The 15,478-nt window shown below is 44.3% G+C and overlaps 3 protein-coding genes across 9 annotated transcripts in view; 2 read left to right on the top strand and 1 right to left on the bottom strand.

Moving 5' to 3' along the window:
* The window catches only part of ASH1L (ASH1 like histone lysine methyltransferase), a 178,512-nt gene extending 171,172 nt beyond the window's left edge, over positions 1-7,340 (top strand). Inside the window, 3 exon segments of the mRNA XM_049782187.1 lie at positions 1,881-1,921; positions 4,077-4,378; positions 4,903-7,340. Of these exon segments, the coding sequence (XP_049638144.1) occupies positions 1,881-1,921; positions 4,077-4,378; positions 4,903-4,994 (435 nt within the window). The 3' untranslated portion in view covers positions 4,995-7,340.
* Positions 1-15,478, top strand: part of LOC126020739 (farnesyl pyrophosphate synthase-like) — a 340,408-nt gene that overhangs the window by 212,659 nt on the left and 112,271 nt on the right. The window lies entirely within an intron of this gene.
* The window catches only part of RUSC1 (RUN and SH3 domain containing 1), a 148,123-nt gene continuing 140,972 nt past the window's right edge, over positions 8,328-15,478 (bottom strand). For 3 of the 4 annotated variants that reach the window (XM_049782213.1, XM_049782215.1, XM_049782214.1), the window contains exon 11: positions 8,328-8,650. In XM_049782213.1, coding sequence (XP_049638170.1) covers positions 8,548-8,650 — 103 coding nt within the window. In that variant the 3' untranslated portion in view covers positions 8,328-8,547. Of the gene's footprint in view, positions 8,804-15,478 lie in introns of all 4 variants that reach the window. The other variant, XM_049782218.1, reaches the window with a different exon arrangement.

Genomic DNA, 15,478 nt, shown 5'->3' with positions numbered 1-15,478 from the left:
TGGCCTTGTCCCCAGGTTCTCCCCCCCCCCCCCCAAAAAATAGTCTGACCAGAAAGCAAACCTTTATGTTTCATTTTTCACTATTCTTTTTTAATTTTTCTTAGAATTGATCTTAACATTCTTTTTATTTTGTTTTGGTTTTTGGCTTTGGGCCACACTCGGCGGTTGTCAGAAATTATTCTAGTAATGCTTGGGGATCATATAGGATGCCAGGGATTGAACCTGGGTTGACCATTTGCAAGGCAAATGCCCACTCCACTGAGCTTTCACTCCGGTCCTTTTTTTTTTTTCTTTTTCTTTTGAAAAGGCAGGAAGGGAGTTATAACCGAAGATTTCAGTGCTTATTTCTGATTCTGTATTCTGGCACAGGAGATTGTATGGCTGTTAATCCCCTATTCAAGGTATCTTATGGGATGCCAGGGATTGAACCCAGGTCAGCCTTGTGCAACCACCCTACCCACTTTATTCTCTCTTCAGCCCTGAGCTTTTTGTCTTTTGGGCTACATCCAGTGGCAGTCGGGTTCCTCCTGGCTCTGCGGTTGGGAATTGCTCCTGACAGGCTCAGGGGACCATATGGGAGGCCAGGAATCAAACCCAGTAAGTCCCGGATCAGCCACGTGCAAGGCAAATGCCGAACTGCTGTGCTATTTCTCTGGCCCTCTCCTGACCTTATATGCTTTGCCCAAAAGTAAGTACTTCCTCTTATCTATATTTCCTTGGTCTTATTTGTTTAATTGCTTAAATATTGGAATGAATCCAGAGCAATGATACGGTAGGTAAGGTATTTGCTTTGCATGAAACCAGCCCAGGTTTGATTCCCGGAACCCTTTTTGATCTCCCAAGCCCCACCCATGTGATCCCTAAACACTGAGGCTGCAGTTAACCCTGAGCACCACTTGGTGTGGCTCAAAAACAAAACAAACCAATAATGTTGGGATGCAGCAGAGAGCACATACTGTAAACCTGTCCCATCTACTGTCACTAGAGTCTAAAAATAACATTGTCCTAACAAGTACTGGTGTTACTGAGCTTTTAAAAATCACTATCTATTGGTCGGGCGGTGGCATTAGAGGTAAGGTGCCTGCCTTGCCTGCGCTAGCCTAGGACGGACCGTGGTTCGATCCCCCTGCGTCCCATATGGTCCCCCAAGCCAGCCAGGAGCGATTCTGAGCGCATAGTCAGGTGTAACCCCTGAGTGTCACCGGGTGTGGTCCAAAAACCAAAAAAAAAAAAAAAAGAGAGAGAGAAAAAAAATCACCATCTAGGGGCCGGAGAGATAGTATGGAGGTAGGGCCTTTGCCTGACATGCAGAAGGACAATGGTTCAAATCTCGGCATCCCATTTGGTCCCCCGAGCCTGCCAGAAGCAATTTCTGAGCGGAGAGCCAGAAATAACCCCTGAGCGATGCCCGGTGTGAACAATAAATAAATAAATAAATAAATAAATAAATAAATAAATAAATAAATAAATAAATAAATAAATAAATGAATGAATGAATAAATGAATAAATGAATGAATAAATGAATAAATGAATAAATAAATAAGAACAAAAATCACCATCTAGGGTAGGATTAGGGTATTTGCTTTGCATGCAACTAACCAGCTGACCTAGGTTCAATCCCTAATACCCCATGTGGTCCCCTATGTACCACCAGGATTGATTCCTGAGTGCAGAGCCAGAAGTAACCTCTGAACATCACCTGGTGTGGTACCCCCCTAAAGACCCTCTAGTTTCAAAGGGCATTAGCCATGATTTTCTTCTTCCTTCATATCCTTAGTTCCATCTCTCCACCATTCTCTCCAGAGTTTCCCCTAGATCATCTCCTCCAACTATGATAGCTTTTACAAATACACTTAATGTGCTTCCTATTTCTCTACAGCCACATTACGTCCCGGACAACTACAAGAGGAATGGAGGGCGGTAAGTCACTTGGAGAATTGGAGAGTGGTGAATCCTGTTGGGAATTGAGGAGCCTGAGGGACTGAGTGGACCAAAAGAACAACCACCCACCCACTCAACCTTAGCCCAGTGACTAGAGGTTTTCTGACTGAGTAGCACCGTCTGGATCAGTGGAAACAGGGAACACCTCAACTGCAAAGAGTTGGGTCTCAAGATGGAGCCTTAATGGTAGAGAGATGTGTAAGGATTTGAAAAAGAAAAGATCTGTAACGAAACTCTACAAAGACTCAAGAAAAGTTATTTTTATTACAATTTAACCAAAGAACTTTGCACATTATCACAAGGTGTATCAACCCTTACCTCTGTCAAGGTGTAACCAGAGTGTATGGTTCTAGTTGAGCAATTTGGGTCCCTGGGGTTTTTTTGGGTTGTTTCACACATAAGAGGGGTATTCTGGGAGATAGGCCACTATGGTTTTCTTGAACTCTTTTTCTGTTGAATATAGCAACTGCTTTATCTACATCATTGTCTTATTATCAAATAAAATATTTTATTATCTTATAAAATATTATATATTTATTATGTATAAAATATTTAAAAATAGAAAAAAAGACTCAAAAAAATTAGAGCACCACTTAAATTACTGTAGTGGTGCCAGAGCAATAGTCTGGTGCATAGGGCATTTACTATGCACATAGCTAACATCTCTGGTGCCCCATATAGTCCTCCAAGCCTGCCGGGTGTGAATCTTGAGTGCAGACTAGGAATTATCCCCGAACAGTGCTAAAAGAGATAATTTTTTAATAAAATTAAATACAGCAACTATTGGGCAAAATTTTGCCATATTTCTTTCTCAAATTTTTTTGATTTTTAGGCCAAAGAGATAACATGGAGATAAGGCGTTTGCCTTGCATGCAGAAGGTCGGTGGTTTGTGTACCGGCGTCCCATATGGTCCCCTGAGCATGTCAGGAGCACTTTCTGAGTATAGAGCCAGGAGTAATTCCTGAGTGCTGCCAGGTGTGACCCAAAATAAAAACAAAAAACAAAAAACTATTTTTGGTTTTGGTTCACACCTGGCAATACTTGGGTTACTCCTGGCTCTGCGTTCAGAAATCGCCCTGGCAGGCTCAAGGACCATATGGGATGCCGGGAATCAAACCACTGTCAGTCCTGGGTTGGCCGCATGCAAGGCAGACGCCCTACTGCTGTGCTGTTTCTCCGGCCCTCCCCAAATTAATTTTTGTAGTGATTTATTTTGTTCTTTAGTTTTTAATTCCCCTTCCCCTTTGGGGGAGAGGCCTTGGGTTTTGGGCCACACCAGTGGCGATCAGGGGTTCATCCTGGCTCTGCACTCAGAAATTCTTCTGCCAGGCTCAAGGCACCGTATGGGGTGCTGGAAATCGAACCTGAGTTCATCCCGGGTTCATCCTGTGTTGGCCTCCAGCAAGGCACTCCCTATCACTGTGCTGTCACTCTGACACCTGTCTCCTTCCCTTTTTGCTGTTTTCTTCTTGTTTTTGTTTGGCCAGACCCAAACAAGCAGTACTTAATGTAATGTGGCTCTTCACTCAGAGATTACTCCTAGTGGCCTCCAGGGTTTGAATCAGGATGGCCACATACAAGGCAAGCACCCTACTGTACTAATTGTTACCACCCATTGCTTTTTTTTTTTTAACTGCAGTCTTTCTGAATACTTGTATATGTTCCCCAAGGAGCTCTCTGATGGTGTATCTGAACTTCATGGTCAAGGTGCTTATGCTCACTTGATTGTGGTATGCTGTATATTAGTCATTTGTGCCATAATTCTTCCAGGATTCAGGAAATATTTAGAACTAAGCCATATTTTTTGTATGTTTTGTCCGTTCCTGACAAAAGAAAAAATTTATAAACAGAGGGGCCAGAGCAATATTACAGTAGGTAGAGTGTGAGGCAGGTAGTGCTTTAAAAAAAAGTTTCTTATGCTTTATTTTGTTGTTTTGCTTTTTAATTTTGCAGTGCAGGAGGTTGACCCACAGATACACACATGTAGGGCAAGTGCTTCCTTCACTACTGAGCTGTGCCCTGGGCCCCAAGACCCAATTTCTTACCCTTTAGCTTCATGATCTCAAGCCTTCCTATGGCTCTTAGTTTCACTCCATCCCACTGCCCTGCTCTAATTCACTGTCCTTTTGGCAGATCATCCTGGAAATCCGAACGCTCCAAGCCACCCCTGAAAGACCTGGGCCAAGAAGATGATGCTCTGCCCTTGATTGAAGAGGTTCTAGCCAATCAGGAGCAGGCAGCCAATGAGATGCCCAGCCTGGAAGAGCCAGAACGAGAGGGGGCCACTACTGACATCAGTGAGAGTGAAAAGAAACCTGAGGAAAGTTCTCAAGAATCCCAACCTATGGGTACACCGAAGGAACGCCGGCACAGCCAGCGAGAACGGCTCAACCAGATCTTGCTCAATCTCTTGGAAAAAATTCCTGGAAAAAATGGTAAGAATACCTGGGCCTTCTATCCAGGGTTTAAGATAAATGGCAATTAGTGGAAAGCATGCTACAAAAACTCCTATTTACTTGCCCAGAATTAAAATCTTGTAAGAATACAGTAAAATTTTTTCTTCCATTCTTTTTTCTTTTTTTCATTTTTGATTTAGGGGTTATGTCAGGGGTTAAACCTGGTTCTATACCTGGAATTACTCCTGGCAGGCTCAGGAATCATAACACAGATGCTGGGAATTAAACCCAGGTTAGCCAATTGCAAGGCAAATTCCCTACCTACACTATCCTATCACTTCAGTCCCCAAAGTTATTTTATGGGTCTGAATTTAGCGTCTCCTTAGAATGAAACTGAGAGGTAAGACAGGATCTCTTCCCTGGAGAAGAGCTTACCTTGAGGGCTGCAGTAAGGCTAGATTGCTTATAGGGCTAGAAAGGGATCATTGAACTCTTGCTACCTTCTTAGGGCTAAGCTCAAAAATAAGGTGATATTTGATAAGTTTTCTTGGTTCTGTTTACAGCCATTGATGTGACCTACTTGCTGGAGGAAGGATCAGGCAGGAAACTACGAAGGCGTACTTTATTTATGCCCGAGAACAGTTTTCGGAAGTGAACCTCAGAATGAGAACCTCCAGCATCTGGGATCCAGTGGAGCCAGCTGCCCTGCGTCCTTTTCTGAGTGTACACTAGGGCAAGAAGATCCGTCCAGGAAGGGAAATGGGCGTGTTGTTTTTAGGTACTTAATGAACCTTGGAAGTGGTGGAGAGGAAGAAGGGGATCTCTAAAGCAGGTCACTTTACTCGTTTACCTCTCCACTGATTTTTCCTGAGGCTTAGTCATGTAGCAAAGAGGGCAGAGCACACTGAGGATGACAGAACTTCGTGGTACTTTATAGTGTTTGCCCCTCCTCCCAGCTTGGGTTTTTCAGTGTCATCCTCTAGTCCCAAAGGCACTACTAAGAAGCTGCTTCCTATATCCAGGTGTGATTCAATCTAAGGGAGAGAGCCAGGATCCCCACTATCCCTGTTGTCTCCAGGCTCTAAGAGCTACCCCAGACCTAAAGAAACAGTAGCTAGGGCATCTGTCCACATCCCTGATTAGAGAACTTCGTATCTCCTTTCTTGCCCAGCCAAGTCAAAACGTGAATTGACAACTCAAAGCACTTGTAACTGCTCCCCTTCTCCCTACCTCTACTCCCCCAAGTGGACTAGGGAAGGCCCCCATGGGGTCAGAAGGGCACAGTACTTAAAATGATTTTTGTTTGAACTTTCATAACCTATCAAACTTATATTTTACTAATGAGAAGGCCAGGCCCCCGCCAGCACATGTGCTGTTTATGTGCTGTGGTTTTTGTATGTCTGCTGTGCTGTGCGAATGGAGATTCGTTTCTTAAGTAAAAATCACATGAAAATCTACATTAAAGCTCTTACACCCTTTCCCAACAGAAATCACTACATAAACTGTTGAACAGTATTCACCTAACCAAGTATTTGTTATGGATGTATATTATCCATTGAAAACACTACTCTTGGTTTCTTTCTTATACAGTTTGCTTTGTCCTTCTCTTCAAGAAACAGTGTGTTCGCCCCACCTCGCTCTCATCTTGCTTCCACCCTCCCGATGACAAAGTATCAGTCATCAGAGGGCTATCCAGGGTGTCTCCTTCGCATTCTCTTGACAAGAAGTTATCAAACAATACTGTCTCTTTTAAAATAAAATTGAAAAGGCTTTGCTTTGTTGTCTTCTCAGACACACATATGCATATATGTTTTAGATGTTCTTAGAAGAGAAAAGATGGTTTTTAAATGTGCCAAGTTGTGTGTATATGTGTGTGTATATGTGTGTATATATACCTATATACACACACACATATATATATACATGTATATATATCTGCTACGTGATTAGTAAGCAATACAATAGTAAACATGTCCCCATTACTTTTTCTAATATTGGACCAATGCTGTCCTACTTGTACATTTTCCCTATGACGACGATGCTCTGACTTGTTTAGGTAGAAACATTGACCATCTTCCATTCCATTGAATCTTTTTTCTTTTTCTCCTGTGTCAATCTTGAGGGAAAAAATAACAAAAAAAAAAAGGACAGGGGATACCAAAGATCCCCTTGAGCAGAGAAGAAGCAGAATAAATATTTTATTAAAGAAAAAAAGAATTAAGAAAATAGTTTGGAGTATTTTCTTACTGTAGAGAAGCACTGTACATTACTAAGAGACCTGGGTATAAAATACTCATGTGTGGAGCTGGAAAAATCGCATGTCCAAGCCCGTTTGAGTGATTTCTTTTGGTTTTCATTGCAGGGAGCAGGGTGGGAGGGAGGTGGGAACAGGGGCACTTTGGGGGTCTCCTTTTAGTCAAAAGCAGGAAAATGACGAGAAAGAGATTAAATTCAATATTTCCTTTAATAGTGTGAAACACTAAAATTTTAAAAAAGAAAAAAAGAAAAAAACTTTGTAAAATATAAGAACAGAAGCAAAAGACACTACGCTGTCATTTTATCTTTCTTTTGTTGAAAGACTAAAAACGGAAATGTTTTTTAGACAATCAAATGTTAGGTAAGTGCAAAAACTTGTTTTTTCTTACTGGTGTAGAAATTAATGCCTTTTTTTATTTTTTGGTTATTTTATAACAACAAAATAAAAGAACCCCCTAGCTGCCAGGTGGGTTTTGGTGTTTGAAATGCGGGGCAAAGCACTACATCACTGCAAATAGATCCAGAGTTAGTCTGCATGTCTGTAGGCTGTGTGATTGCGGAAAATATAAATGCTGCTAATATATTTCCTTTTTACAAAAGCATATCTAAATAGATGATTGTTTTGATGTTAATCTTTGTAAATTATGTATTACCAATTTTAACATTGGATGTAATTGCATAAAAAGCTTGCATCTCAATCCTTGAAAGTCTAGTATTAAATGGAAAAAAACTTTTCCTAACTGCAGAGTGGTGAGCTTGCTCTTTTGTTCCTCTTTCCTATCCCTTTATCGTCCAAGATTTCCTCCATCCTGATTCCAAGGAACAATTTTTAAAATCACACTATTATGCAGAGGTGGTTCTGTGGTAGAGAATTAGCTTTGCTGATGAGAGGTTCTGGGTTCCATCCCTAGTGGTACATAAATCAAGAAGCAAGTATCACCATAAAATGAATTAGTATGTGACCTGTTTGGCTTCTGAACCTGAAAGAAGTTCAGGAGATACTCCTGGCTCTGCACTCAGGAATTATACCTGGTGTTGCTCTGTACTATCATACTGCTCCTCCTGTGATATTCTTTTTTTTTGGTTTTTTTTGGCCCACACCTGGTGGCGCGCAGGGGTTACTCCTGGCTTGGCACTCAGAAGTCGTTTCTGGCAGTCTTAGGACCATATAGATTGCCGGGGATCAAACCAGGTCCCTCCCAGGTTGGCCACGTGCAAGGCAAACGTCCTACTGCTGCGCTCTCTCTCCAGCCCCTTTTCAATTTTCTAAGTCTTCCCTACTCATGTTTATCCAGGCTTCTATGACCACATCATTCTAACAGAAGAAAACAGGACTCAGCATAGAAACACTTCTGAAACTAAGAACCCTTTCAACTTGCTCAAGAAACAGTGCTAGAATGGAAACATCACTCTTGGGTTTCTATAGGAGAGCCTCTTTTGCCAAATTTCCTTGGCTCCCTCTTCCCTCTCCATCTCCCATCCTGAAATCAGCAGTGATAACACACTCAAGTCCCACACTTTATTGAGACCAAAGGAAGGAGACAGACCAACACCATAGGCCCACCCACCATGGGTGTCCAGACCTCAGTACCAGTGAGTACATCATACATACAGGCAATATGGGATGGGGTGGTGTGAATATTCCTTACAGGAGACTAGAGGCCCTTGTGCTGGAAACGGAGTCATACTGTACTGGCAGAGCCAACTCAGCTTGATGAGGAGGGTGGAAGTATGCTACACTTTACATTTTACAGAGGAGACATTCCCTTCTACAATAGATGGGAAAGAGGAAAGCAACTGCATAGAGGGAATTCCTTTTTCCATGTTTGTAAGAAGAGCAGATTCACCTTGCCTGTGGACCCGTGATCGATGACAAAGTTTCTTTTACATGATTAGCAGAGAAGGAGGTGGGAGCAAAGTGTCCTTTGGCGGAGGGGTGGCTTCTGGGATGATCAGTATACATGGGTGAGTGCTTGGGGGCTATTTGTTTCCAAGCAACAGGAAGGAGAAACTAGGCAAGATAGGAAGAATTCCTCGTCCTGGAGAACCAGGGAGGTGTACCCCATGGGCACCAGCCCCTCCACACCATTGTGCCCTCAGTGGAGCCAGTCCTCATCCACAGTGCCGATGATCTGAGATACTTCCCCATGCCGGAATCTAAGCTGGTTGGGTCCTGCCGCAGTGTGGTCACAGGGTGCCCGGACTGCTCTGTGGGGGTACAGAGGGAGATGCTAGGAGGATGAAGTGAGGTGTAGTGCCCAGATGTCTACAAAACTCACTTTTCTAGTAACGTGAAGGGTCTCTGGCACTCAGTTCAACAGAACCGACTGAGCTCTGAGACATGGGGCCCCCTACCAACACAATCTTACTAGGGCCCAGTTGCCTTCTGAGCTCCAAACCCACTCTGGCTAGTGACTGGACATGATTTGAGGAAAGGTGTGTGCTACATCCAACTGTACTCAGGACTTATTCCTGGCTCTGTGCTCAGGGAGTAATGCTAGGAGGGTGCCAGGGGTTGAACCCATGTTGGCCACATGCAAGGTAAGAAGAGCCTGTCCAGTGCCCTGTCTGGCCCATTATTTGACATGATTTGACATGTCTGGCGTGCACTAAATGACTCAGCCCTCCAAAGCAATCTCGTGTGACCCTTCTGGTGGCAAACAGCACCACTGCCTATCCAGTTGCTCCTGAAAAACCCGGGGTATCTCATTCCTTACACTCATCCAATCAGAACTTGCTTGGCATTTCCACTAGGCCAGTTTCCGCTGTAGCTCCTCCACTTGCCACTATCCTAGTTTAGATCTATGACTCTCTCTATAATTAGATCACCTCACAGGTCTCCTGAATGAATTCCCTGAGTCTCCTAACCTCCCTCCCAAGCCCCATTCCCTCGACAGCCATTAGAGATACTGCTAAAACTAAGAATCCAAATGTGATTCTTGGGTTAAAAACCTTTAACCCTGCCTTGGGGTAAAATCCGAGCCCATTAAACAGCTTCCTGAGACCTCCACACAATCCCCCACCATCACTGCTGCCCAAATCCACTTCAGCCACAACCAACATCATCCCCACGGCTCCTCAGCAAATGGGCCTCACTTCCTTCACATCCTGTTACCGCTACCAGATGTACAGCCTCCACCAGCCCTGAGTCCTCAACCTGGGAAAGAAAACCTGTCCAGATCCCCCTGGGGACTTAGCCATCCTTTCCTTTGGCTTTTACAATATAGAACTATAACTGGAATCCTCTCCAAGGCTCTTTCTCTCTGTTCTCTGCCCTGACAAGATACTTAGTACAAAGTACTTGCTAAAAACAATGAGAAAGCCAGTGTCGTTTACCCTTATTCTCTCTCAGTTGATAGGATGCAAAGGAGCAGTAAACTCTGATTCCCAATTAGAATTATCCACCACAGGGAAGAAGTGATAGCACAGCAGGTAGGATGCTTGCCTTGCACACAGTTGACCTGGGTTGGGTCCCAGCATTTCATATGGTTTCCTGAGCCTGCCAGGAGTGATTTCTTGAGCCGAGATTCAAACTATCCTGCGTGCACAGCAGACGCCTTACCTCCATGCTATCTCTCCGGCCCCACTATAACATATTGATCAGTCAATTATGTATGTCTGTGCATGTGTGGTGGCCACTTTCATGTTAGTGTAATTATGTCTATGTTCATAATGTCTGGTTGCATGGTACATAACCCTTCTACCTTCCCCTTCCATACCTGCCATTCAGCAAAATCTTTTCCATGTTTCCCTATGCTCACCTATCCTGGAATTGTTGCTTTTCCTATTAAACCCCAATACTCTTACAGCTCAACACTCCTTGTGCCCTGGAGCACTACCCTTCTCCTACCCATCGTACCTTCTACTATATCCTTTGAACCTTGTTCACTGTGAACTTTTGCTGCTTGGACCAGAATCTGGTGTTTTGTTTTTTGTTTCTGTTTCTGTTTTTAGTATTTGGGTCACACCCAGTAGTGCTCAGGGATTACTCCTGGCTCTGCACTCAGAAATTGCTCCTGGCAGGCTCGGGGGACCATATGGGATGCCAGGATTCAAACCACCGTCCTTCTGCATGCAAGGCAAACACTCTACCACTGTACTATCTCTCCATCCTCCAGAATCAGCTCTTTTTTTTTTTTTTCTTTTGGTTTTTGGATCATACCCAGTTGCGCTCAGGGGCTACTCCTGGCTTTATGCTTAGAAATTGCTCCTGGCAGGCTCAGGGGGACCATATGGGATGCCAGGATTCGAACCACGAACTACCATTCCTCAGAGTCTAAGGCAAATGCCCGACTACTGTGCTATCTCTTGGGCTCCAGAATCAGCTTTTCAAGTGGACCTTGTCTCAGGAACTTATCTCAGCCAGTGTCTCCACCCAACAGCTTCAGGATATTTCTACTGCTTCCCTTACTGACCTCACCAGACAGATCACCTCTTGGCCTGAAGCAGTGATCCAGATTCTACCTATCCTTTAGCCTTGAACCATTTGTCATAGTGGCTCAACTTAAACTTCAAGTGCTCTGAGATTGGCCATGCACCCCAAACTTTGGGTCCCATCAACAGAACCAACGAGGAAACTAGAGGCAAGCTTCATGCCACCCTGGCATCGACTTGCTATTAGGACACGATTTGTGACACTGGCAACAACCAAGGATTTGCAAGAGACTCAGGACTCTAGTGCAATGCCTTACAATGACAGCCACTAAAGAAAAGAAGATGAAGGAAAGAGAACCTTTTATTTTCTCCAGGACTTAGAAGAAAGGCTCTCCAGGGTTAGGCCAAATTAGACTGGTCTGAAGCCTGCCATTGGTATGTATACATATGTATGTAAGTGCTTACTGGGAAAGGCTACCCTGTTCCTATCTGGGCTAAAAGCTTTATTCCTTTCATTTCCCCAGCTTTTACTGTGCCTATGCAAAATAACCACTTTTGTAAGCTCCTATTTGGGGGTTCCTGCCTTATGCAGAGAACAATAGAATATGATCCATTCCGGTTTATCTCATATTTCTACATTTTAGTAAACAGAAGAGGGTGGATTTGTTGTTTACACCTCGTCTCTCCCTAAACAAAGCTGCCTTCCAGCCTCTTCCTTGCTCTCTGCATGTCAATGATTCACATAGATTCACCTTTGCTTTGGCCCAACCCCAGGAAGTGGTTTCTAAGGGGTTACTCCTGGCTATGCGCTCAAAAATTGCCCCTGGCTTGAGGGGACCATATGGGACGCCGGGATCGAACCTCGGACCTTCCTTGGCTAGCGCTTGCAAGGCAAACACCTTACCTCTGCCACCTCACCGGCCCCAAGAGTATACATATCTCATGCTATTCAAGCCTAGATAGGTCTTTTACATCTCAAAAAGGGTGGGTGAGGGCCCAGAGAGATAGCATAGCGGCCTTTGCCTTGCAAGCAGCCAATCCAGGACCAAAGGTGGTTGGTTAGAATCCCGGTGTCCCATATGGTCCCCGTGCCTGCCAGGAGCTATTTCTGAGCATCAGCCAGGAGTGACCCCTGAGCACTGCCCGGTGTGCCCCCCCCCCCAAAAAAAAGGGTGGGTGAAGGGAAAAGAAAACTAGGGCAAAGTCTGTTTTGGGAGAACCTGGGCATAAGTTCTGTGTGTATGGCAAACCTAAGCACTACCAGGAATAATATCCACAGCCCAGAGTGATGGTACAGTGGATAGAGTGTTTGCCTTGCATGTGGCCATACAGATTCAATCCCTGGCATCCCATTGGATATTGATGCCAAGCACCACCAGTGGAAATTCTTGAATGCAGAGCCGGGAGTGCCCCCTTGAGCATTGCTAGGTGTGGCTTTCCCACTTAAAAAAAGGTAAAAAAAAAAAAAAAAAAGGAGTAATCCCTAAGCAGAGTCATGAGTAAGCCCTGAGCACTAACCTGGTCTAACCCCAAACCCAAGCCAATTAAAACTATTTCTTCTCATATCAGCCAGAAAGAAAACTGAGAGAAATGAGTTTGCTTCTTCCTCTGAGTAGATTGAGGACATCAGACTTCTTAAATGAACCACCGTAGCCAGGGCACTTGTCTCATATGTGTCTGACCTGTATTCAATCCCCAGGACTACGGATGGTCTTCCGAGAGCCACAAAGAAGAATCTCTCAGCACAGAACCAGAAGTAAGAGTGAGCGTGAGTACTGATGTTTGTGGCTCCTAAACATCAACAAACAAAAAACCCTGCTAGGGGCCGGAGAGATAGCATGGAGGTGAGGCGTTTGCTCTAATTTCAGCATCCCATATGGTCCCCTGAGCCTGCCAGGGGCGATTTCTGAGCATAGAGCCAGGAATAACCCCTGAGCACTGCTGGTTGTGACCCAAAAACCCAAAAAAAAAAAAAAAAAAAAACCCTTCTTAAGCAAAAGAAGTTGTTGCTCTGCTTGGGTAAGAGCTAAGTCACCTGGTGGCAGTCAGGAGTTAAGCCTAGCACCTCCTGGCAGCCTGGGGGTGGGAGGGGTTATGGGGTGTCAGAAATCAAACTGGGTCAGCTGCGTGCAATGCAAATGCCCTACCCACTATGTTATTGTTCTGGCTCTTGACATACTTTCTGATTGGCAGATCTTCAGCAGAAACAAACCTGTCACTTTTCTGGCCAGCCTGCCAGTGTACAAGGTAGAAATCAGAGACCATGCCGGGTATGTGGACACATGTCCCGTGCTCATACCGCAAGATTCTCACTTAACTGTTTGCTTACTAAACAAAGGGAGGGCTGGCTCTACAGGCCATACAGATACAAGAACAGTCCTTGGCAGATTCTTCCCCACCTTTATGCAGTTGATTAGCTCAGTGAGGGATGTGTTGGATGAAGCTGGTTGACAAATATGCTATTATGTATCTCTGTTATTCTCTTGAATAGGTTTAATACTGTTGCTTTAGTATCTGTTATTCTAAGACCTGTCTTATTATTTCATGTGATTGTTATCTCCAACAAAAACAAAAATTTCTGGGTCAGAGAAAGTCACAGAAGTTGCACCCAGACACCACAGTCATTGTCCTACAAATGGCCCAACTTCATTGCTTCACAACTAATTTCAGCAGAGACCAAACTGTCAGGTACATACATGGTCAACTAGCAGCAAAAGGCTCAAGAAATCCTCAGCCAATGACTTAAATAACCCCATTGCGACATGTGACACTTTTCCCAATTTTTTTTATTGAACTGGTTTTTTTGTTTGTTGGTTTGTTTTTGGGCCACACCTGGTGACGCTCAGGGTTTACTCCTGGCTATGTGTTCATAAATCACCCCTGGTTTGGGGGACCATATGGGACACCAGGGTATCAAACCGAGGTCCATCCTAGGTTAGTGTGGGTGAGACAGATGCCCTACTGCTTGCACCACCACTCCAGCCCCTTATTGAAGTGAACTGCTTTTGATAGTTCTATATACCATTTCGTTGAAACACTTGTAAAACATTGTATTTAGGGCCGGGCCGTGGCGCTGGAGGTAAGGTGCCTGCGCTAGCCTAGGACGGACCACAGTTCGATCCCCCGGCGTCCCATATAGTCCCCCAAGAAGCCAGGAGCAACTTCTGAGCGCATAGCCAGGAGTAACCCCTGAGCATCACAGGGTGTGGCCCAAAAAACCAAAAAAAAAAAAAAACATTGTATTTAAAGTTTAATTTTAAAAAATCTCTTTATCTATCTACCTACCTATCTATCTATCTATCTATCTATCTACCTATCTATTTATCTTCCTCTCTCTTTCTCCTCTCTCCATGGTGGAAGGATCCCCAGACCCATCTCATCACTCCAGCTTGTTTTGGACTATTTCCTGTGGTATCTTTATTCAGACCCACTTCCCTTTCCCTTCGGAATTGGGGTGTGAGGAATTACCTATATCTGGCATCCAAATAGGGGCCTCAACAATACTGGGTGAGATGATTTCTGGGTGGACCAAGTGGATAATTATATGGATAATTCCCTGTTGGGTAAGGACCATAATACCCCCTTTGGATCAAGGCTACCATAGTGTCCTGGCTTTGGAAAGAGGGACCTTGGCTTTTCACGTCCTTTAGCGGGTCTTTACAGGAGTAGTAATATGTACACTAGGCAATTTGGTGTTACTCTTAGTAGGCTTTATGCTACTTTGGTCCTTTTCCATGTATCGTGCATTATTGGATGTACAAACTAAATTTTCCCAAATGTCTTCCATATTGGAAAGTAAAAGCACTTTCTCGGTGGTGACACATGCTCAAAGTAAAAGCCACTCCAAGGTCAATAATTCACTGTGCGCCACTGGCATGAAATCTGCTGAGACTAATGTATCAGATAAAAGAATGCTAGAGATAGGCTGGCTACTGCCTCTTCAGAATCAAAGTTCAAAAGCAAATCTGTAGGAATGCCCCCACGAGTCCTCCACACAACCTGGCAAAGAGAGCTTGAGATGTAGCTTTCCTGCCCCTGCCCATCATGAGGGTAATGAACCACCATCCTATGTGGGTGTGAATATGGCCTTGCTCAGTGGATTCAAAAAAGCCTGTTCACAGTATGGACTGATTTCAGCATTTTATATTGAATTCTTTACTAATTGGAGTGAGGGTGGGCTTTGGATCCCTCAGGACTTTGTTTTTGATTTTGTTTTGGGGTCACACCTGGCAGCGCTCAGGGGTTACTGGTTCTGTGCTCAGAAATCGCGCCTGGCAGGCTTAGGGGACCATATGGGACACCGGGATTCGAACCATCATTCTTCTTGGACCGGCTGCGTGCAAAGCAAATGCCCTACTGCTGTGCTTTTTCACCAGACCTCCTCAGCATTTTCATACAGTTTTGAAGATCTAACTGAGCCCCTCAAAATAGAAGCAGGGAATGTGGCTAAGTGATGAAACTAAAACTAAGCTTCACAATCTAGGTCATTCTGGAAGAATGATTTCAGGG

The sequence above is a fragment of the Suncus etruscus genome, chromosome 10, assembly GCF_024139225.1.
Source record: "Suncus etruscus isolate mSunEtr1 chromosome 10, mSunEtr1.pri.cur, whole genome shotgun sequence".
In the NCBI taxonomy this organism is placed as follows: domain Eukaryota; kingdom Metazoa; phylum Chordata; class Mammalia; order Eulipotyphla; family Soricidae; genus Suncus; species Suncus etruscus.
The sequence above is the reverse complement of the archived record's forward strand: the minus strand, read 5'-3'. Positions and strand labels throughout refer to the sequence as shown.